The sequence below is a fragment of the Heptranchias perlo genome, chromosome 29, assembly GCF_035084215.1.
Source record: "Heptranchias perlo isolate sHepPer1 chromosome 29, sHepPer1.hap1, whole genome shotgun sequence".
Classification (NCBI taxonomy): Eukaryota; Metazoa; Chordata; class Chondrichthyes; order Hexanchiformes; family Hexanchidae; genus Heptranchias; species Heptranchias perlo.
Window position 1 is genome coordinate 37,261,545 of NC_090353.1, and position 22,542 is coordinate 37,284,086.

The window sequence follows — 22,542 nt, forward strand, 5'->3', positions numbered from 1 at the left end:
TAATCAGCGGTCTTTTGCTTGAATAATTTATTCAGTTGCAAGAATTGGTGCTAATTTCCTTCTCAAACCACAGCAACCCCCACCCCCTCCAAACACACAGCCAGGAATGTTCGAGGAAGATTAATATTGACAGTGTGAGGTCCCTGAAACTCAATGACTCACCGGCACAGTGTAAATATATTTAACAATCGGCAGCTGGACAAGAAGTTACTGCAGGGAACGAGTGTGTTAGGCTGAGTGTTTAGGCCACATACTGATGCTGAGAATGTATTTATACTCCTGTTAATAGTGTCAGAGACAGGGAGTGAGAAATGTAATGTGCTCCGTGACAGACAAGCAGAGTGGAATTGGGGGTGTACCTGTGAATAGTTTCAACTTCACATGGAGATATTGAAGTGCCTTCTGCTGTTACAATTCTCAAGACTAAAATAAAGCTGATAAAATGTAACTTCTATTATATGTGACTGTATTTCATACTATCCTCAAGCTTTAAACTACATACAGTTACATAGAATTTACAGCACAGAAACAGGCCTTTCAGCCCAACTGGTCATATGCTCCACATGAGCCTCCTCCCTCCCAACTTCATCTCACCCTATCAGCATATCCTTCTATTCCTTTCTCTCTCAAGTACTTATCTGGCTTCCCCTTAAATGCATTTATGTTATTCGCCTCAACTACTCCTTGTGGTAACAAGTTCCACATTCCAACCACTCTCTGGGTAAAGAAGTTTCTCCTGAATTCCCTATAATATTTATTAGTGACTGTCTTATGTTTATGGCCCCTAGTTTTGGTCTCCCCCACAAGTGAAAACATTTTCTCTATGTGTATCATAAAAAAACCTTTTCATAATTTTAAAGACCTCTATCAGGTCATCCCTCAGCCTTCTCTTTTCTAGAGAAAAGAGCCCCAGCTTGTTCGGCCTTTCCTGATAAGGATGATATCAGAACTGAGAGGATATACCTGTGAATTTTTTGCACCTTGTCCAGTGCCTCTATATGTTTTTTACAATATGGAGACCAGATCCTGAATGTTGGATGTCCCGCTGTTAAACATGGACCCCCCAGGGCATCCCTATGATTCTGCGGGGAAGAGGGTGTTCCTGCACCATCCTGTTTAGATTTGTTTAGACAGTGCTGCTGACCTTTCTGTGCTTGTGACGTTTGGTGTGACTGAAGTGAGAAAGTACAATGCAGTCTGCACAATGATGCGGACTCACAGAACCAACGGCCTTTGTGCTGAGGGGGCTGAACTCTACTGGTATGGTGCGTCTCTGACGCTGCGCCCAGGCTATCGGTCGATGGGATAGCCGTGCTGGCGGCTGTGAAGGCGAGAGCCTCCTCAAACAGGTTCTCACTCTGCGCCAGCAGTAGTAAAACCAGTCAGTACAAAACCTGCCTTTTGTGTATTTATTTGAAATCTCAGGCATCCACTGGCACCAACAGCCTGTCAGTTGGGAAGCTGTACCCCGATCACTAAAATATAATCAAAAAGGTGAATGGAATGTTAGCCTTTATAACGAGAGGACTAGAATATAAAAGGGAGGAAGTTTTTGCTACAGCTGCACAAAGCCCTAGTTAGACTACATCGGGAGTACTGTGTACAGTTCTGGGCACTGCACCTTATTGGCCTTGGAAGGAGTGCAGTGCAGATACACCAGAATGTTACCAGGGCTCCAAGGGTTAAAATATGAGGCGATTTTACATAAACTAGGCTTGTATTTCCTGGAATTTAGAAAGTTAAGGAGTGATTTGATTGAGGTTTTTAGGATTTTAAGGAATTGATCGGGTAGATAGAAAGAATCTGGGACAAAGGGACATAACCTTAAAATCAGAGCCAGGCCATTCAGGAGAAAAGTTAGGAAACACTTCTTCACAGAAAGGGTGGTAAAAGTGTGGAACTCTCTCCCACAAAAAGCATTAGATGCTAGCTCTATTAATCATAGAAAGGTTACAGCACGGAAGGAGGCCATTCGGCCCATTGAGTCCTTGCCGGCTCTATGCAAAAGCAGTCCAGCTAGTTCCGCTGCCCCGCTATTTCCCCATAGCCCTGCATATTTTTTCCTTTCAAGTACTTATCCAGTTCCCTTTTGAAGGCCATGATTGAATCTGCCTCCACCACCCCCTCGGGCAGTGCATTCCAGATCCTAACCACTCGCTGTATAAAAAAGTTTTTCCTCATGTCACCTTTGGTTCTTTTGCCAATCACCTGAAATCTGTGTCCTCTGGTTCTTGACCCTTCCGCCAATGGGAACAGTTTCTCTCTATCTACTCTGTCTAGACCCCTCATGATTTTGAATACCTCGATCAAATCTCCTCTCAACCTTCTCTGTTCCAAGGAGAACAACCCCAGCTTCTCCAGTCTATCCACGTAACTAAAGTCCCTCATCCCTAGAATCATTCTAGTAAATCTCTTCTGCACCCTCTCTAAGGCCTTCACATCTTTCCTAAGTGCGGTGCCCAGAACTGGACACAATACTCCAGTTGTGGCCGAACCAGTGTTTTATAAAGGGTCATTGTGACTTCCTTGCTTTTGTACTCTCTGCCTCTATTTATAAAGCCCACGATCCCATATGCTTTTTTAACCGCTTTCTCAACCTGCCCTGCCACCTTCAACGATTTGTGTACATATACCCCCGATCTCTCTGTTCCTCTACCCCTTTTAGAATTGTGCCCTTTAGTTTATATTGCCTCCTCATTCTTCCTACTGAAATGTATCACCTTGCATTTTTCTGCGTTAAATTTCATCTGCCACGTGTCTGCCCATTTCACCAGCCTGTCTATATCCTCTTGAAGTCTATCTCTATCCTCCTCACTGTTCACTACTCTTCCAAGTTTTTTGTCATCTGCAAATTTGGAAATTGTGTCCTGTACATCCAAGTCATTAATATATATCAAGAAAAGCAGCGGTCCTAGTACCGATCCCTGGGGAACACCACTGTACACCTCCCTCCAGTCCAAAAAACATCCATTCACCACTATTCTGTGTTTCCTGTTACTTAGCCAATTCTGTATCCACGCTGCTACTGCCCCTTTAATTCCATGGGCTTCAATCTTGATGACAAACCTATTATGCAACACTTTATCAAACGCCTTTTGAAAATCCATATGCACCACATCAACTGCATTTCCCTCATCTACCCTCTCTGTTACCTCATCAAAAAAGTCTATCAAGTAGTTAAACACGATTTGCTTTTAACAAATCCGTGCTGGCTTTCCCTAATCAATCCACCCTCATCCAAGTGACTGTTAATTCTGTCCCGGATTATCGTTTCTAAAAGCTTCCCACCACTGAGGTTAAACTGACTGGCCTGTAGTTGCTGGGTTTATCCTTACACCCTTTTTTGAACAAGGGTGTAACATTTGCAATTCTCCAGTCCTCTGGCACCACCCCCGTATCTAAGGATGTTTGGAAGATTATGGCCAGCACCTCCGCAATTTCCACCCTTACTTCCCTCAGCAACTTTGGGTGCATCTAGAGCTAGCCTTTCTAGTACCTCCTCTTTATCAACTTTTAGCCCATCCAATATCTCAGCTACATCTTTCTTTACTGAGATTTTAATTTTAAATCTGAGAGCGATACATTTTTGCTAGCCAAGGGTATTAGGTGATATGGAGCCAAGGCGGGTGGGTGGAGTTAGGGTACAGATCAGCCACGATCTCAATGAATGGTGGAAGAAGTTTGAGGGGCTGAATGGCCTCCTCCTGTTCTGCTATACGCACACACACTCCATAGCAGTGCGAGTGAGCTCTGCACCCAGTCACAATGCTGGGGTCACTGCACTGGCAAGTGGAGTGGAACAGAGGTGAGGGAGGCTGAGAAAATACTGGGAGCAGAGCCCTCTGGTGGCATCACAATGGAATTGCTGCGACTATGGGACTTCTGACGCAGACTGGCAACGAATTCTGGACGGTAGTCAGGAATACTGTTCGCGGGAAAATGCTGGAAATCCAAAATAAAAGCAGAAATGCTGGCAATAGGCAGCAGGACTGACAGCATCTGGAGAGAGAAAGCAGGCAAATCGGGGAGCCTGCCCGTTATAATCACTACCCCTACAGCCACCTGTGGGCCATATCTCACCATTGAAGCCCAGGCTCACATTTGCCCTCATATTTCTCTCGCTGGTTTGTTCCATTTGAACTTTATAGGCCTGGTGGTTTGGAAAGTGCTGTTTTCAGCACTGGGGCATCATTGGCGGATTAATCCAAAACCAGAACAACGAGATGTGTCAGTATCAGCAACTCGAGATATACGGCAATTAATGGGTGCAGGGATTCAAACTGTGCCCCCAAGGCTCCTTGGTTCATTCAGGCTACACATGATGCTCAGAAGTTTCCTGCTCTACACAGATTATAAACACCTACAACTACGTAATTCCATGTAACTAAATATTCCCTGCTGCGACATGTGGCTGGTGTGTGTGCAAGAGTACAATTTCCAGTGGGTGCGGCACTTGCCGCAACATAACCAGGCTCGGTCACAATCCAACAGGAATTAATTGAGAGGTGATGTGTGTTTTCAGAGGGAGACCCAGATTTCACAACACCCACCTGGAGCCTTCTGTGGAGCATCTTTCTTCTGCTCCCTGCAGCTCTGAAGGAAATCACATTCTCTCGTTCGCTCTCCGCATCCTTCCTCACCGCTCTTCCTCTCCCTCGTGCGCTCCTTGTCTTTGTGCTTTTTAGATTTTTTCCTCGACTTGGCGTGGGACGTAGGAGCGTTCTGCACACTTGGCCGTGGCAGGTTGGTGGGATGTGGACAGCCAGGCCGGTCCATGGCCTCCTGGCTCTCGCAGTCCCTGCCATTGTGGCTGGAATCGTTGCTGACGTCTGAGAGGAGGGCGTGGGGTCGTTGAATCTCCGTCAGCATTGGTAAGGTGGAAGTGGAGCTAATGGAGTCGGGAGCAGCCGGCTGGACAGAAGGAGCTGTCGCCTCTTTCCCATTGGAGGGATTCAGCCTGCCATTTAAGGTCGGAGGAACTCGACTGGTCAGAAGAGATATTCGCGGCTTCTTATTGGCCAGTGGATCGATGAAATCATTGGGCACTGACCGTTTCTGGAGAGAGAAGACAAGTCAAGTTATTTCTGTACAAGCGCACCCCCTAACCGTTAGAGTTTATTCAAAACTGCTCGTAAAACATTTTTTGCCCCATGATGTTTCCAGCAGTAACAATACAGAGGAGTCAGGTGTGTTGAAAGGAAGAGACTAGCGTGCAAGTAAGCAGGTTACTTAACTCGGTCGGTGAGCGCACAAGGGCACGATTACAAAATTCACAAGCTCTCGGGCAACATTAGTGACAAGAATATTTTTTCTCTCACAGGATGACGGAGAGACTGACAAACAAAACCGAATTCCGGATTACCTGATGTGTTTGAAAAGGAACTAGATCAATGTCCGATGAGAGACAGAAAGTGGGAGTTAGAGAGATATTAATAGATCTGTTTGGGTCACAGGCAGTCGGGCAGAGCATTGGCGGGTGGGGAGGGGGGAAAGAGGAGGAGTCCTTGATTGAATTGGTCACAGCACCAACACCTGATCACACAAATATCCCTTTCTTATTCTGAGTTTATTGGTCCAGAATTTGCTGGAGAGGGGCATCTCGCGGTGAGCCCCGTCAGTTCAGCTCCAGTTAATTTTGCGCTGCAAATTGCCAGAAGTGCGAGCTGATAACGATGGCAACGGAGTATCTGGAACCTTGGTGAATGATGGGACCAACAATCTACCTCCTTAAACAATGAAGTTTAAGGATATGAATGGTTAACAATTCCATAGCAGCTTGGACATTGTTTAAACAAAGTTTATCACCGAATTACTTGTAGGAAAATGTGTAGATCGAAGGAACATGACACAAACATATGGATAACACGGCCTCTGCCCAGGGTCCAGGTTATTATTCTTTTTTAATTCATGAAATTTAGGAACTGAAGGGCAGCTGCTGCCTACACTCGAAAGTGAGATATTTTACAGCAATTCAAAGCTGTGATGCTAGTGGAATCAGCATGGTGATTATTGGTTACTTACAAATTAGTGGGGCCACTCTAACCCTAACTCTTAATTCTGACAAGCTGAAATTGGCTTGACACGCAGCCAGAATCCACAACAAATCAATTTAACAAATCAGTGTAATCAGTTAAACAAATCAGTTTAATTTGCATCCTGGATGCATGCTTTATGTGGCATGAGCAGAACAATTATCATTTAATTGCTAACTGGTTTCAAAGTGGAAAGCGATTGGAAGCATAAATTACCCCATGAACAGAGTCCTTACGCCATGAAATACCAGCCCTAACTTTCTGCCGTGCGTTTAATTCGCATGTACGGTGAAAATCGTCCAGCAACTCATGGCGTATTTCTGCTGGATGATTTACAGACTAATAACGACATGCATCTTAAACTCGCCTTTATTTTGACAGCAAATCCTGGCCCATTATTTTTTCCCCTGGGCCCAATGCCGCCCATGTTGCAGCATGTGTGGCAGGAGTGTGACTAAATCCAGGCTGCAGCAAGGTGTTTGGTGAACACACTGTCCACAGCATTTGTTAAATCATTCCAGTCACACTACTAACTACGGCACAGGAAAAGGCAAAGTACACAGTGATTCTGCTGCAACACCTTTGGTGATCGTCAGTGGCTGTGCCTCATTTAGCTGATCCACCGCTCTGAAACAGCAGCCCGCGCGCACACAGCCGGGGACTCAGCCCGCGCGCACACAGCCGGGGACTCAGCCCGCGCGCACACAGCCGGGGACTCAGCCCGCGCGCACACAGCCGGGGACTCAGCCCGCGCGCACACAGCCGGGGACTCAGCCCGCGCGCACACAGCCGGGGACTCAGCCCGCGCGCACACAGCCGGGGACTCAGCCCGCGCGCACACAGCCGGGGATTTAAGTTCTATGTTAAAATGGTCTCCCAATTGGCTCAGTGGGTAAATACTGGGTCATTAACACCAGGTTCAATCTCTGGTGTGTACTGAGAGCGCTGATCCCAGCCGGGAGGTGATAATGCCCCTCACACAGGAAGGGGGAACAGAAGAATGCCCAGTGCAAGGGTGTGAACGTGGGCGAGGACAAGGTCAGACTTGGCCGCAATGCCCCATGTGGTAGAGTCGCTCAACACTCTCTGCCTAAACTCATACATGAAGACTGGCTCATTGGGTGAAGCATCGGGCATCTGCTGGTGCCAGTGCTGTAATTGTTGAACCATCGCTGAGCTGGGCATTTTACCAGCCTGTTGTGCATGGCGCCAGTATTAATTCATTGACAACAAACAAACAAAACAAATAGAATTTTTCCAGAATGTCCCCTGGCTGTATCCGGATGGAACACCTTTTACTGTTTCTATAAATCTGAGGCCAACTATCAGCGTGGCTCAGTAAGAGCACTCTCGCTTGGGTTCGAGCCCCACTCTAGGATTTGAGCACATAATCTAAGATGATACTTCAGTGAGATTAGGAACTATAGGCACTCCTGGATCACACTGGAACTTGTCACATGAGGATAGGTTTAACTAATTCTAATTTCCTGACTGTGCATCAATTTCTGACTGTAGTCAATTCAACATCCACAAGGTGGAGCTGCTATCACAGTCGCTCAGTTTAAGTCTGAAAGGGAACATGGCCAAAACACAGTGGAGACAGAGACAGAGAGACAGAGAGAGAGAGAGAGAGACTACCATTCTGAGCACCACCCTGCTCTGGGTGTCATACCTGTGGCGGAGAGGCTGAATTCGTGCTGTCCTTTGGACTCGATGAAGGTGTCTCCCCAGAGCCCCCGCTAGCATTGTGCGGTTGACAGGATTTCCTACAAAAACAGAATAATATCCAAGAGAATGAAAACACTGGGGACTGGGGCTTTGCTTCACGGTTACCGTGAGACGTGCAGAGAGGAAGGCACAGTTACAAGCTTCACCAGAATGCCCTGGTGTACATTTCCTATCTGATCACACCAGGGGTGTATGAATCCGAGCCTCCCTGCAACAAGCCAGCAGAGAGTGGCAACTCCCCATGAGGAGGATCGAACTTGTGCCCCCAATACTTGCTGACACGGGACCCTGGGGTACCCCATGCTCAGTGCGTTATCACTAAATTGAAGAACCCCAACTAGCCTAGGCAGTACAGTGCTATCACTGCGACTGCAGTAATGGTGCATGTATGGAATTTTCATGGTGTCCATTTGAACTGGGAGAATAGCCCACAGAAGAAGCTGTATAGATTTTTGTTTCCAAACTTGGAGACTGCCCGGAAGGAGCATTTTGAACTGTTCAACATGGGAGTGAAGTACTGGCAGGTACAGATCTGTTTCTGGGCCGTAGTGGTGGGGGCAACAAAGAGGTATAATAAAAGATGCGTATGGATACATTAAAATATACCGGGTTTCAGTGTGATTTTCTGACTAATGTAATTGAACCTAGATGTTAACCAAGCTACGGGCCAACGCTAGAGCAGCATCTGAGGCAATCAAACATCGGAGAAAGTGGCAGAATGGAAGTGAGCTTACTAACACTGTCACTCACTATTCAAAAACAACTTGTACAGCAGAGCTTCTCCCTGCTTTAATTCTAACATCAGAACACCAATTGTCTCTTACCCACACTGAAACCACTCAGGCCTCAACCCGACAACCAACTTGCATTTATATAGCGCCTTTTATGTAGTAAAATGTCCCAAGGCGCTGCGCACAGGAGCGATTATCAAACAAAATTTGACACCGAGCCACATAAGGAGATATTAGGACAGGTTGGTCACAGAGGTAGGTTTTAAGAAGCGTCTTAAAGGAGGAGAGGTAGAGAGGTGGAGAGGTTTAGGGACGGACTTCCAGGGCTTAGGGCCGAGGTAGCTGAAGGCACGTCCGCCAATGGTGGGGCGATTAAAACCGGGGATGCACAAGAAGTGTTCAGTTCCATTTGCAACCCCTCAGATAATGAAGCAGTCCGAGCCCGCATGCAGCAAGACCTGGACAACATCCAGGCTTGGGCTGATAAGTGGCAAGTAACATTTGCGCCAGACAAGTGCCAGGCAATGACCACCTCCCTATGACATTCAACGGCATTACCATTGCCGAATCCCCCAACATCAACATCCTGGGGGTCACCATTGACCAGAAACTTAACTGGACCAGCCATATAAATACTGTGGCTGCAAGAGCAGGTCAGAGGCTGGGTATTTGGCGGCGAGTGACTCACCTCCTGACTCCCCAAAGCCTTTCCACCATCTACAAGGCACAAGTCAGGAGTATGATGGAATACTCTCCACTTGGATGGATGAGTGCAGCTCGACACCATCCAGGACAAAGCAGCCCACTTGATTGGCACCCCATCAACCACCCTAAACATTCACTCCCTCACCACCGGAACACTGTGGCTGCAGTGTGTACCATCCACAGGATGCACTACAGCAACTCGCCAAGGCTTCTTCGACAGCACCTCCCAAACCCGCGACCTCTACCACCTAGAAGGACAAGAGCAGCAGGCACATGGGGACACCACCACCTGCACGTTCCCCTCCAAGTCACACAACATCCCGACTTGGAAATATATCGCCGTTCCTTCATCGTCGCTGGGTCAAAATCCTGGAACTCCCTTCCTAACAGCACTGTGGGAGAACCTTCACCACACGGACTGCAGCAGTTCAAGAAGGCGGCTCACCACCACTTTCTCGAGGGCAATTAGGGATGGGCAATAAATGCTGGCCTTGCCAGCGACGCCCACATCCCATGAACGAATATAAAAAAAAAGCCAGAATTGGAGGAGCGCAGAGATCTCAGAGGGTTGTAGGACTGGAGGAGATTACAGAGATAGGGAGGGGCGAGGCCATGGAGGGATTTGAAAACAAGGATAAGAATTTTAAAATTGAGGCGTTCCCGGACCCGGAGCCAAGGTCAGCGAGCACAGGGGTGATGGGTGAACGGGACTTGGTGCGAGTTAGGTTACGGGCAGCAGAGTTTTGGATGAGCTCGAGTTTATGGAGGGTGGAAGATGGGAGACTGGCCTGGAGAGCATTGGAATAGTCGAGTCTGGAGGTAACAACAGCATGGATGAGGGTTTCAGCAGCAGATGAGCTGAGGCAGGGGCAGAGACGGGCGATGTTACCCATCTTTAAAAAACCCTATTTGGATATTTGATAAACACAGTCATTGCTAATAATAAGCTTATGGTCAAGTTTCAGTGACTATCTGCCATCTCAAGTAGTATTAACCCTTGGATATAGATGGTGTCTTGCGCGCTGCAAAGACTCAGATCATTTTATGCAGTGGATTACTTTGAAGTGCAGTGACTGCTATTTCAGTGAACGCAGCGGCCATTCTGCAACGTCCCACAAACAGCAATGAGATGAATGACGGTTAATCTTTTATTTTGGTGATGTTGCTCAGGACACTGGGAGAACTCCTCTGCTCTTCAAGTAGTGCTGTGGGATCTTTTACATTCACCCATGAGGGCAGACGGGGCCTCGGTTTATTGACTCATTTGAGGACGACCCACCCTCAGGATTGCACTGGAGGATAAACCCAGATCGCATACCTCAACTCCATTTACCTGCCTTTGCTTCATATCCTGTGACGCCATTACCCATCAAAAAAACGTCAATTGACCCCCAGCCTCCAGCCTTTGTGGTTGGGGGGTGGGGGAGGGGGGAGAAAGAGTTCCAGATTCCCACTACCCTTTGGGTGAGAAAGTGCTTCCTCAGGAGAAAGGCGGCTGAATGGTGATCAAATCTGGGGTGCCAGTCAGCTCCAGGAGCAGAAAATCCACCCCCAAAAAAGCAGAACCACAGGGGGAAACTGAAGGAGAGAAAAAGAGGAACTGAAAATGCTCAGGATGTTGTTGCTTTGTTGCATTTCTCAACAGCCGGGGCCCTCCATTTATGTCAGCTCACTTAGTCCAAGACGTCCCTTCAGCATCTGAAAGCTTCTTTGAGCTCAAAACTGGTGAAAAGGGGCGAGGGGAAGCTATAAAAGCAGGTAAAATCGCCACACCCCCAAAGTTAAACCGAGCTGACGGCTGCATGATATTCCAGCATTATTCAGTTTCGTGAATTACGACTTTCAAAACGACACTCCCTTGGACTGCAACAAGGCTCGACTGAGAATTTCACCCTCTCTATGTATCGACACTTATCTTGCACCGTACAATCCCTTCCAGGACTATATTCATCCAGTTTCGTTTGAAAAGGAGGTAATTAACATGGAACCCAGAGTCCACATCAAACACTTTCCCCAGATAAATGTAACAGTTACAGGAGGAGGTATTAGAAAAATTGGATAGGATAAAAATAAAGAGGTATTAAAAAGGTTGGGCGGCGCTCAAAGTAGAAAAGTCACCCGGTGCGGATGGGATGCATCCCAGGTTACTGATGGAAGTAAGGGTGGAAACTGGGGAGACTCTGGCCACAATCTTCCAATCCTCCTTAGATATGGGGATGGTGCCAGAGGACTGGAGGATTGCAAATATCACACCCCTGTTCAAAAAGGGGAGAGGGGTAAACTCGGCAACTGCAAGCCAGTCAGCCTAACGTCAGTGGTGAGGAAACGTTTAGAGACATTAGTCCAGGACAAAATTAATTGGCACTTCGAAAAATATGGGTTAATAAATGAAAGCCAGCACGGATTTGTTAAAGGCAAATTGTGTTTCACTAACTTGATTGAGTTCTTTGATGAAGTAATGGAGAGGGTTGATGAGGGTAGTGCGGTTGATGTTGTGTACATGGTCTTGTTAGCAAAATTGAAGCCCATGAGATTAAAGGGAGAGTTGCTGCGTGGAAGTGAAATTGGCTAAGGGACAGAAAGCAGAGAGTAATGGTAAACAGTTGATTTTCAGACAGGAGGGAAGTACACAATGGTATGCCCCTGGGGTCGGTGTTGGGACCACTGCTCTTTTTGATAAATATTAATGACCTGGACTTGGGTATAGGACAAGGCTGAAGTGTTTGCAACCATCTTCAGCCAGAAGTGCCGAGTGGATGATCCATCTCGGCCTCCCCCCGATATCCCCACCATCACAGAAGCCAGTCTTCAGCCAATTCGATTCACTCCACGTGATATTAAGAAACGGCTGAGTGCACTGGATACAACAAAGCCTATGGGCCCCGACAACATCCCAGCTGTAGTGCTGAAGACTTGTGCTCCAGAACTAGCTGCGCCTCCAGCCAAACTGTTCCAGTACAGCTACAACACTGGCATCTACTCTACAATGTGAAAAATTGCCCAGGTATGTCCTGTCCACAAAAAGCAGGACAAATTCAATCCAGCCAATTACCGCCCCATCAGTCTACTCTCAATCATCAGCAAAGTAATGGAAGGTGTCGTCGACAGTGCTATCAAGCGGCACTTACTCACCAATAACCTGCTCACCGATGCTCAGTTTGGGTTCCGCCAGGACCACTCGGCTCCAGACCTCATTACAGCCTTGGTCCAAACATGGACAAAAGAGCTGAATTCCAGAGGTGAGGTGAGAGTGACTGCCCTTGACATCAAGGCAACATTTGACCGAGTGTGGCACCAAGGAGCCCTCGTAAAATTGAAGTCAATGGGAATCAGGGGATAACTCTCCAGTGGCTGGAGTCATACCTAGCACAAAGGAAGATGGTAGTGCTTGTTGGAGGCCAATCATCTCAGCCCCAGGACATTGCTGCAGGAGTTCCTCAGGGCAGTGTCCTAGGCCCCACCATCTTCTGCTGCTTCATCAATGACCTTCCCTCCATCATAAGGTCAGAAATGGGGATGTTCGCTGATGATTGCACAGTGTTCAGTTCCATTCGCAACCCCTCAGATAATAAAGCAGTCTATGCCCGCATGCAGCAAGACCTGGACAACATCCAGGCTTGGGCTCATAAGTGGCAAGTAACATTCGCACCAGACAAGTGCCAGGCAATGACCATCTCCAACAAGAGAGAGTCTAACCACCTCCCCTTGACATTCAACAGCATTACCATCACCGAATCCCCCACCATCAACATTCTTGGGGGTCACCATTGGCCAGAAACTTAACTGGACCAGCCACATCAATACTGTGGCTACACGAGCAGGTCAGAGGCTGGGTATTCTGCGGTGAGTGACTCACCTCCTGACTCCCCAAAGCCTTCCCACCATCTACATGGTACAAGTCAGGAGTGTGATGGAATACTCTCCACTTGCCTGGATGAGTGCAGCTCCAACAACACTCAAGAAGCTCGACACCATCCAGGACAAAGCAGCCCGCTTGATTGGCACTCCATCCACCACCCTAAACATTCACTCCCTTCACCAGTGGTGCACCGTGGCTGCGGTGTGTACCATCCACAGGATGCACGATAGCAACTCCCAAACCCGCGACCTCTACCACCTAGATGGACAAGGACAGCAGGCACATGGGAACACCACCACCTGCACGTTCCCCTCCAAGTCACACAACATCCCGACTTGGAAATATATCGCTGTTCCTTCATCGTCGCTGGGTCAAAATTCTGGAACTCCCTACTTAACAGCACTGTGGGAAAACCTTCACCTCACGGACTGCAGCGGTTCAAGGCAGCGGCTCACCACCACCTTCTCAAGGGCAATTAGGGATGGGCAATAAATGCTGGCCTAGCCAGCGACACCCACATCCCGTGAATGAATAAAAAAAAGGGCATAATTTCAAAGTTTGCAGATGTCACAAAACTCAGAAATTTAGTAAACAGCAAGGAGGATAGTAACAGACTTCAGGAGGACATAAACAGACTGGTGAAATGGGCAGACACATGGTAGATGAAATTTAACACAGAGAAGTGAGAAGTGATTTATTTTGGTAGGAAGAATGAAGAGAGGCAATATAAACCAAATGGTACAATTTTGAAGAGGGTGCACGTACACAAGTCTTTGAAGGTGGCAGAACAAATTGTGACGGCTGTTAAAAAGGCATATGGGGTTATTGGCTTTATAAATAGAGGCATAGAGTACAAAAGCAAGGAAGTTATGCTCAACCTTTATAAAACACTGGTTAGGCCCCAGCTGGAGTATTGTGTCCAATTCTGGGCCTTAGAGGAGTTGCAGAGGAAATTTACTAGAATGGTATTGGGGATGAGAGACTTCAGTTATGCGGAGAGACTGGAGAATCTGGGGTTGTTCTCCTTAGAGCAGAGAAGGTTAAATGAAGATTTGATAGAGGTGTTCAAAATCATGAAGGGTTTTGATAGAGTAAATAAGGAGAAACTATTTCCATTGGCAGAAGTGTCAGTTATCAGAGGACACAGATTTACAGTAATTGGCAAAAGAATCAGAGGCGACATGAGGAAAAAAATATTTACTTGGCGAGTTGTTATGATCTGGAATGCACTGCCTGAAAGGGCGGTGGAAGCAGATTTAATAGTAACTTTCAAAAGGGAATTGGATGAATACTTGAAGGGGGAAAATTTGCAGGACTACGGGGAAAGAGCAGGGGGGAGTGGGACTAATTGTATAGCTCTTTTATAGAGCTGGCACAGGCACAATGGGAAAATGGCCTCCTTCTGTGCTGTATCATTCTATGATAAAGACATCTCTTAAGATACAGTTGTGATGCCCTAGGTTTCTCGGTGCCTACTAGGTGAATGCCACAGTATTTGAAAAACTTCAGGTGGCATTTTCTTTCCGACGCCTGGCTGATTGGCCGGAGTCACAGGCTCTGTTTACTCAGCTGAACCCATCCTTTCCTGCACCTATTGATAGACCTGGCTGCCTCCGAGTCAATAGCACGGCTCATGAGAAAATGTGCCTCAGACCGAGGAAGCCCCGTTGAGAGAGCAGATTGCAAGCAGCAACCCTTTAAACTTAACCCGTAAGAGACTACTGCGTCATGCATGCAGAGTAACAACCAACTCACGGCTGATGTTAAGGGAACCAGAATCACACTGCACACTCTGTCTGATTTTAACTGTTATCAGTACAACAGATTTAAACAGCTAAGGAAATGCTGAATACAAAACAAAGGTTACTTAGAATAAGAGGCACCACTGTAGTACAAAACCCACAAGAGTCATTCTATATTTGCTCTAAAAAAAAGCACCAGAACATCTATTGTACTTGTATGGAGTCACTTTATTTAGCAGGGTAAGGGCAGGGTAAGAGTCATTGTTTGTTCAGCCGGGTAAGGATTACTCACTGTGTAACTGTACAGAGTCACTGATTATTCAGCAGGGTAAGGATTGCTCAATGTGAGACTATGTTTGCAATTTACAGTAACTGTTTGTCTGTATTACGCAGTAGATGTTTTTGAAGTTGGAAAGCTGTCACCTCTCGAAAGATAGAAACTGCAGCCACTGCAGGAGAGTCAGCATTGAGTTTAAAACTCCTGTGACAGTCATGCATTTTGTTGTCAAAAGAACAAGTGCAAAGCTGCCAAGTCTCCAGAATTAGACCAGAGCTTACATTTCTAACCTTGAGTCTGGATGTCAGAAATCAATTGCTACAGATTACAGTACAGCACAGGACCTGCTCAGAGCCCGCGATGCTGGATCAGCAGCCCCATTGCTTGCTGCTGCACACAATATGATGTTGGGTTAAGGGCGGGGGGGTGGAGAATAGGAGATGTGAGTGGACTGCCGCTTACGTGAGACATTTGAAAGTTCCGAGCAAGCAATGTCAGGACTACGCTGGCAAAACAGTTAAAGTACTCGCAACGCACTCACCATGAATATCTGAAAGTGAACAAAAAAATACAGGGAACGTTGAACAGGAGAAAAAAAAATAATCCAGGGCAAGAATACAAGGGAAAGGAGGAGTTCAATCACCTGGGGCCGTTTCCTGCTCCCAGAACTTCCAGTGGATTAATTAAGGAAAGCCAGCACGGATTTGTTAAAGGCAAATTGTGTTTAACTATCTTGATTTGAGTTTTTTGATGAGGTAACAGAGAGGGTCGATGAGGGCAACGTGGTTGACGTGATGCATATGGACTTTCAAAAGGTGTTTGGTAATGTGCCACAACCTTGTCAGCAAAGGTTGAAGCCCATGGAATAAAAGGGGCAGTGGCAGCATGGATACGAAATTGGCTAAGTGACAGGATACAGAGAGTAGCGGTAAACGGTTGTTTTACGGACTGGAGGAAGGTGTACAGTGGTGTTCCCCAGGGGTCGGTACTAGGACCTCGGCTTTTCTTGATAATAACTTGGACCTGGGTGTACAGGGCACAATTTCCAAATTTGCAGATGACACAAAACTTGGAAGTGTAGTGAACAGTGAGGAGGATAGTGATGGACTTCAAGTGGATATAGACAGGCTGGTGGAACGGGCGGGCACGTGGCAGATGAAATTTAACGCAGGGGAAAGTGCGAAGTGATATATTTTAGTAAGAATGAGGAGAAGCAATATAAACTAAAGGGTACAATTCTAAAGGGGGTGCAGGAACAGAGAGACCTGGGAGTACATGTGCACAAATCGTTGAAGGTGGCAGGGCAGGTTGAGAAAGCGTTTAAAAAGCATACGGGATCCTGGGCTTTATAAATAGAGGCATAGAGTACAAAAGCAAGGAAGTCACGATGAACCTTTATAAAACACTGGCTCGGCCACAACTGGAGTATTGTATCCAATTCTGGGCACCGCACTTTAGGAAGGATGTGAAGGCCTTAGCGAGGGTGCAGAAAAGATTTACTAGAATGATTCCAGGGATGAGGGACTTTAGTTACGTGGATAGACTGGAGAAGCTGGGGTTGTTCTCCTTACAGCAGAGAAGGTTGCGAGGAGATTTGATCGAGGTATTCAAAATCATGAGGGGTCTAGACAGAGTAGAGAGAGAGAAACTGTTCCCATTGGGGAAGGGTCAAGAAGGAGAGGACATAGATTTAAGGCGATTGGCAAAAGAACCAAAAGTGACATGAGGAAAAACTTTTTTACGCAGCGAATGGTTATGATCGGGAACGCACTGCCTGAGGGGGTGGTGGAGGCAGATTCAATCGTGGCTTTCAAAAGGGAATTGGATAAGTACTTGAAGGGAAAAAATTTGCAGGGCTACGGGGAAAGGGTGGGGGAATGGGACTAGTTGCATTGATTATGAGGGAGCTTGATGGGGTAGATGCTGAGAGATTGTTTCCCCTGGCTAGAGTGTCTGGAACTAGGGGGCATCAGTGCAGGATACAGGGTCGGCCATTCAAGACTGAGATGAGGAGGAATTTCTTCACTCAGGGGGTTGTGAATCTTTGGAATTCTCTACCCCAGAGGGCTGTGGATGCTCAGTCATTGAATATATTTAAGGCTGAGATGGATAGATTTTTGGACTCTAGTGGGAAAAAAAAATACCTGGATGAACACCTGAAGAGCCGTAACCTGCAGGCTACGGACCAAATGCGGGCAAGCGGGATTAGGCTGGGTGGCTCGTTTCTCAGCCGGCGCGGACACGATGGGCCAAATGGCCTCCTTCTGTGCTGTAAATTTTCTATGATTCTATGAAGGGATATGGGGATCGAGCAAGAAAGTGGAGTTGAGGTCGAAGATCAGCCATGATCTGATTGAATGGCGGAGCAGGCTCGAGGGAACGTATGGCCTACTCCTACTCTTATTTCTTATGTTCTTGCAGAGAGCCGGCACGGGCTCGACAGGTCGAATGGCCTCCTCTGTGCTGTAACCATTCTATGATTCTAACTTCCCTGCATTTCACGCTGCCGTGCTCTTGTTCCGTGCATATGTGACATTGTTTTGACCATTCCTCCTCCTGGATGTGACCACGTGTCTTACTCCCAGTGGGTACCGCATCTCAGGAAGGATATATTGGCCTTGGAGGGGGTGCAGCGCAGATTCACCGGAATGATACAGAGGCTAAAAGGGTTAAATTATGAGGACAGGTTGCATAGATTAGGCTTGTATAACCTTAAGAATCGAAGATTAAGGGTTGATCTAATTGATGTGTTTAAGATGATTAATGGATTTGATAGTTTCTCTCTATCTACCCTATCTCCACTGGTGGGGGAGTCCAGAACAAGGGGGAATAATGTTAAAATGTCAGGAAGCGCTTCTTCAGATGTAGTATATTTGGATTTTCAAAAGGCATTCGATAAGGTGCCACATAAAAGGTTGTTACTCAAGATAAGGGCTCATGGGGTTGAGGGTAATATATTAGCATAGATAAAGGATTGGTTAACTGACAGAAAACAGAGAATAGGGACAAACGGGTCATTTTCAGGTTGGCAGGCTGTAACTAGTGGGGTGCCACAAGGATTGGTGCTTGGGCCTCAGCTATTTACAATCTATATTAATGACTTGGATGAAGGGACCAAGTGTAATGTATCCAACTTTGCTGACAATACAAAGCTAGGTGGGAAAATAAGCTGTGAGGAGGACACAAAGAGTCTGCAAAGGGATATAGACAGGTTGGGTGATTGGGCAAGAAGGTGGCAGATGGAGTATAATGTGGAGAAATGTGAGGTTATTCACTTTGGTAGGAAGAATAGAAAAACAATATCTTTTAAATGATGAGAAACTATTAAATGTTGGTGTTCAGAGAGATTTGGGTGTCCTCGTACACGAAACACAGAAAGTTAGCATGCAGGTACAGCAAGCAATTAGGAAGGTAAATGGCATGTTGGCCTTTATTGCAAAGGGGTTGGAGTATAAGAATAAGGAAGTCTTATAGGGCTTTGGTGAGAACTCACATGGAGTAGTGTGTACAGTTTTGGTCTCCTTATCTAAGGAAGGATATACCTGCCTTAGAGGCGGTGCAACGAAGGTTGACTAGATTGATTCCTGGGATGAGAGGGTTGTCCTATGAGGAGAGATTGAGTAGAATGGGCCTATATTCTCTGAGGTTTAGAAGAATGAGAGGTGATCTCATTGAAACATATAAGATTATGAGGGGACTTGACAGGTTAGATGCTGAGAGGTTGTTTCCCATGGCTGGAGAGTCTAGAACTAGGGGGCATAGTCTCAGGATAAGACGTCAGCCATTTAAGACTGAGATGAGGAGGAATTTCTTCACTCAGAGGGTTGTGAATCTTTGGAATTCTCTACTCCAGAGGGCTGTGGATGTTGAGTCGTTGAATATGTTCAAGGCTGAGATAGATAGATTTTTGGACTCTAGGGGAATGAACGGATATGGGGATTGGGCAGGAAAGTGGAGTTGAGGTCGAAGATCAGCCATGATCTTACTGAATGGCAGAGCAGGCTCGAGGGGCCGAATGGCTGCCTCCTGCTCCTATTTCTTATGTTCACAGAAAGGGCTGTTGAGGCTGGGGGTCAATTGAAAATTTCAAAACTGAGATTGATAGATTTTCATTAGGCAAGGGTATTAAGGGTTACGAAACCAAGCTGGGTAGATGGAGTTAAGACACAGATCAGCTATGATCTAACAGAATGGCGGAACAGGCTTGAAGGCTGAATGGCCTCCTCCTGATCCTATGTTCTAGTGTACGTTCATAGGCTTACAAACTGGAGTCAGTGACGGAATCCCGGGGTTCACAAGATCCTCTGAATTGACCCATGTACTGAAACCGCAGCACCCAGAAAATTCGCTCTTCCTTATTTTTCTGTATTTGTTGACTTGCGGTATTATTTTTGTCAATAAACATTTTATGCGATTACAGCACTGATTTCCTTTGGATAGCAAGCCCTGACTTTCAAAGGTTCGGACAGCGAGTCCCTGGGACCCAACAATGTCAGGGGATCCCCAGATGCGTGTCACTAGTTCCAGGTGGAATTCCCAGAGTTGTGTCAATATTTCCCAGGGGAATTTCCAGGTGTGTGTCAAAATTGTCAGGGGGGTCGCCATACACTAAAATTTGAAGACTATGGATAAGTATTGGTATTGCATGCTCGTTTGTTGTGTATATTTATCTGTTCCCTCGCCTCTTTATTAATCCAACTGGTCATTTTTTTGCCTACATAATACACAGCTGCTCTGCTCACCGACATAACGGTCACTGCACTCCATGAAATAATTAACTGTGTGAAGTTCTTTGTGCAATTCTGCTGCTGTGATAAGGCACTAAATATAAATTCAAGAATTCCATTCTTAATCCTAAAGTATTCAAAAATTGCAATAACTTTCTAGAAGGATTTGAAGTTAAGGAATTTTGTTTTCCTGAGGTGGAATTGTAATGCTGGATAATTTAAATCCTATCACATGACACTGTTCTAAGTACAACTTATTTTCCAGCGAGAGTCCAGGTTTAAAGCTCAGGTCTCCTGAGCTCATCAATCTTTACTGGGGCCACCAGTGCACTCCAATACCCCAGCTGTGCAGAAGCACGAAACAGTTCAGCGAGGGTTCCTGATCTGGGCTGCCATCCAGTGGCTCTGCTCACAATCCAGTGGCCTTGCTGAATTTTTGATTTTAATTCTCGGGATGTGGGCATCGCTGGCAAGGCCAGCATTTATTGCCCATCCTTAGTTGCCCTTGAGAAGGTGCTGGTGGGTTTTCTTAAAACTGCCACAATCCATGCTGCGACTTGGAGGTGATGGTGTTCCCATGCACCTGCTGCCCTTGTCCTTCTAGGTAGTGGAAGTCATGGGTTTGGGAGGTGCTGTTGAAGAAGCGTTGGTGAGTTCCTGCAGTGCATCCTGTAGATAGGACACACTGCAGCCATGGTGCGCTGGTGGTGGAGGGACTGGGTGTTTAAGCTGGTGGATGGGCTGCCGATCGAGTGGACTGCTTTGTCCCGGATGGCATTGAGCTTCTTGTGTTCTTGGAGCTGCCCCCACCCAGGCAAGTGGAGAGTATTCCATCACACTCTTGACTTGTCTCTTGTAGGTGGTGGAGAGGTTTTGGGGAGTCAGGTGACGACTCACTCGCCACAGAATACCCAGCCTCTGACCTGCTCTAGTAGCCACAGAATTTATGTGGCTGGTCCAGTTGAGTTTCTGGTCAACGGTGACCCCCAGGCTGTTGATGGTGGGGGATTCGGCGATGGTAATGCCGTTGAATGTCAAAGGGAGGTGGTTAGACTCTCTCTTGTTGGAGATGGTCATTGCCTGGCACTTGCGTGCCGCAAATGTTTCTTGCCACTTATCAGCCCAAGCCTGGTGGTGTGTTGATAATATAGTATTTTTCTCTCTACCCTTAAAAACCTTCTCAAAGCCCATCTTTTTGAACAACCTTCTGATCACCCCCAACTCTCTTAACACGGCTTTGACTCCGTTCCTTTATCCCTTTTATCTAATTTTTCGTTATTTCCCCCAACTCTGTGATGCCCATTGGGGCATTTTCTACATTAAAGGCACAACATAAATGCAAGTTGTTGTTAATGTAACTCACCGAACAAGAACCCTCTTCAGTAACTGCTGATCTCCGTCTGAGTATCCAGGCCAGTCTCTCTGGATCTCCTTGAATGCAAAGTCTTTCAGGGTGAAGGTACCGTCCTTGGTGTTCATGTTAGCCACCTGCAACACAGCCAGAACACAACTCAACACTGCTCACAAATGGGAGGGATGAAACGAATCCAGGTAAACAGTACACTGTGGTGCTGTGTTTGTGGGAAATTTTTCACCCGAAGGATGGTAGAGTTACCAGGGAAGGATGTTAAAGCAGACAGTGTCAAGAGGCAAAGGATTTGTTTCTGTAGAGAGCAGGATTGAGGGATATGGGGGGGGGGGGGGGGGAGGCGCGCGCAGGCGGCGCCCCCCTCCCCCCTGGCTCCCCGGCGGCGCCCCTCTCCCCCCTGGCTCCCCGGCGGCGCCCCCCTCCCCCTCGCTCCCCGGCGGCGCCCCCCTCCCCCCTCGCTCCCCGGCGGCGCCCCCCCTCCCCCTCGCTCCCCGGCGGCGCCCCCCCTCCCCCTCGCTCCCCGGCGGCGCCCCCCCTCCCCCTCGCTCCCCGGCGGCGCCCCCTCCCCCTCGCTTCCCGGCGGCGCCCCCCTCCCCCTCGCTCCCCGGCGGCGCCCCCCTCCCCATCGCTCCCCGGTGGCGCCCCCCTCCCCCTCGCACCCCGGCAGCGCCCCCTCCCCCTCACTCCCCGGCGGCGCCCCCTCCCCCTGGCTCCCTGGCGGCGCCCCCTCCCCCTGGCTCCCCGGCTGCGCCCCCATCACCCTGGCTCCCCGGCTGCGCCCCCCTCACCCTGGCTCCCCGGCTGCGCCCCCCTCACCCTGGCTCCCCGGCTGCGCCCCCCTCACCCTGGCTCCCCGGCTGCGCCCCCCTCCCCCCCCAGCCATGCCCCCTCTGCATGTGCACCCCCTTCTCTTTCTTTGCTTTTCTCTCCTTCTCTGTGCGAGTCTCTCTCCTTTCTCAAGTACTATGAACTGTTTTGAAGTGCAGTCACTATTATTATGTCGGCAAATGCAGCAGATAATTTACACACAAGGTCCCATGAACAGCAGTGAGATCAATGGTGATATTGGTCGAGGGAAGAACGTTGTCCAGGACACGGAGAGAACTCCCTACTCTTCTCCAAATAGTGCCGTGGGATCTTTAACATCCGGCTCAACACTAGCAGTGGCCATCTGTTAACTATCTCATCCAAAGATCAGCAGCTTCCCCATACTGTATTTAAAGTTGGGGGAGAGGGGATACACTGTATTTAACCCATGCTGTACCTGCCCTGGGAGCGTTTGATGTTAACACCAAGTGCAGAAATTAGTCCAACACTCAAAACAGACACTCCTCGCCCCCCCGGTGCTCTCTCCTGACCAGCAGAATACAGC

General features: G+C 47.6%; 1 protein-coding gene across 1 annotated transcript in view; it reads right to left on the reverse strand.

The window, feature by feature from the left end:
- Positions 1–22,542, reverse strand: part of ell (elongation factor RNA polymerase II) — a 122,633-nt gene that overhangs the window by 13,678 nt on the left and 86,413 nt on the right. Inside the window, exons 6-8 of the mRNA XM_067968580.1 lie at positions 21,165–21,289; positions 7,705–7,798; positions 4,551–5,055 (exon numbers count right to left, since the gene is read on the reverse strand). Coding sequence (XP_067824681.1) covers positions 4,551–5,055; positions 7,705–7,798; positions 21,165–21,289 — 724 coding nt within the window. The remainder of the gene's footprint in view (positions 1–4,550; positions 5,056–7,704; positions 7,799–21,164; positions 21,290–22,542) is intronic.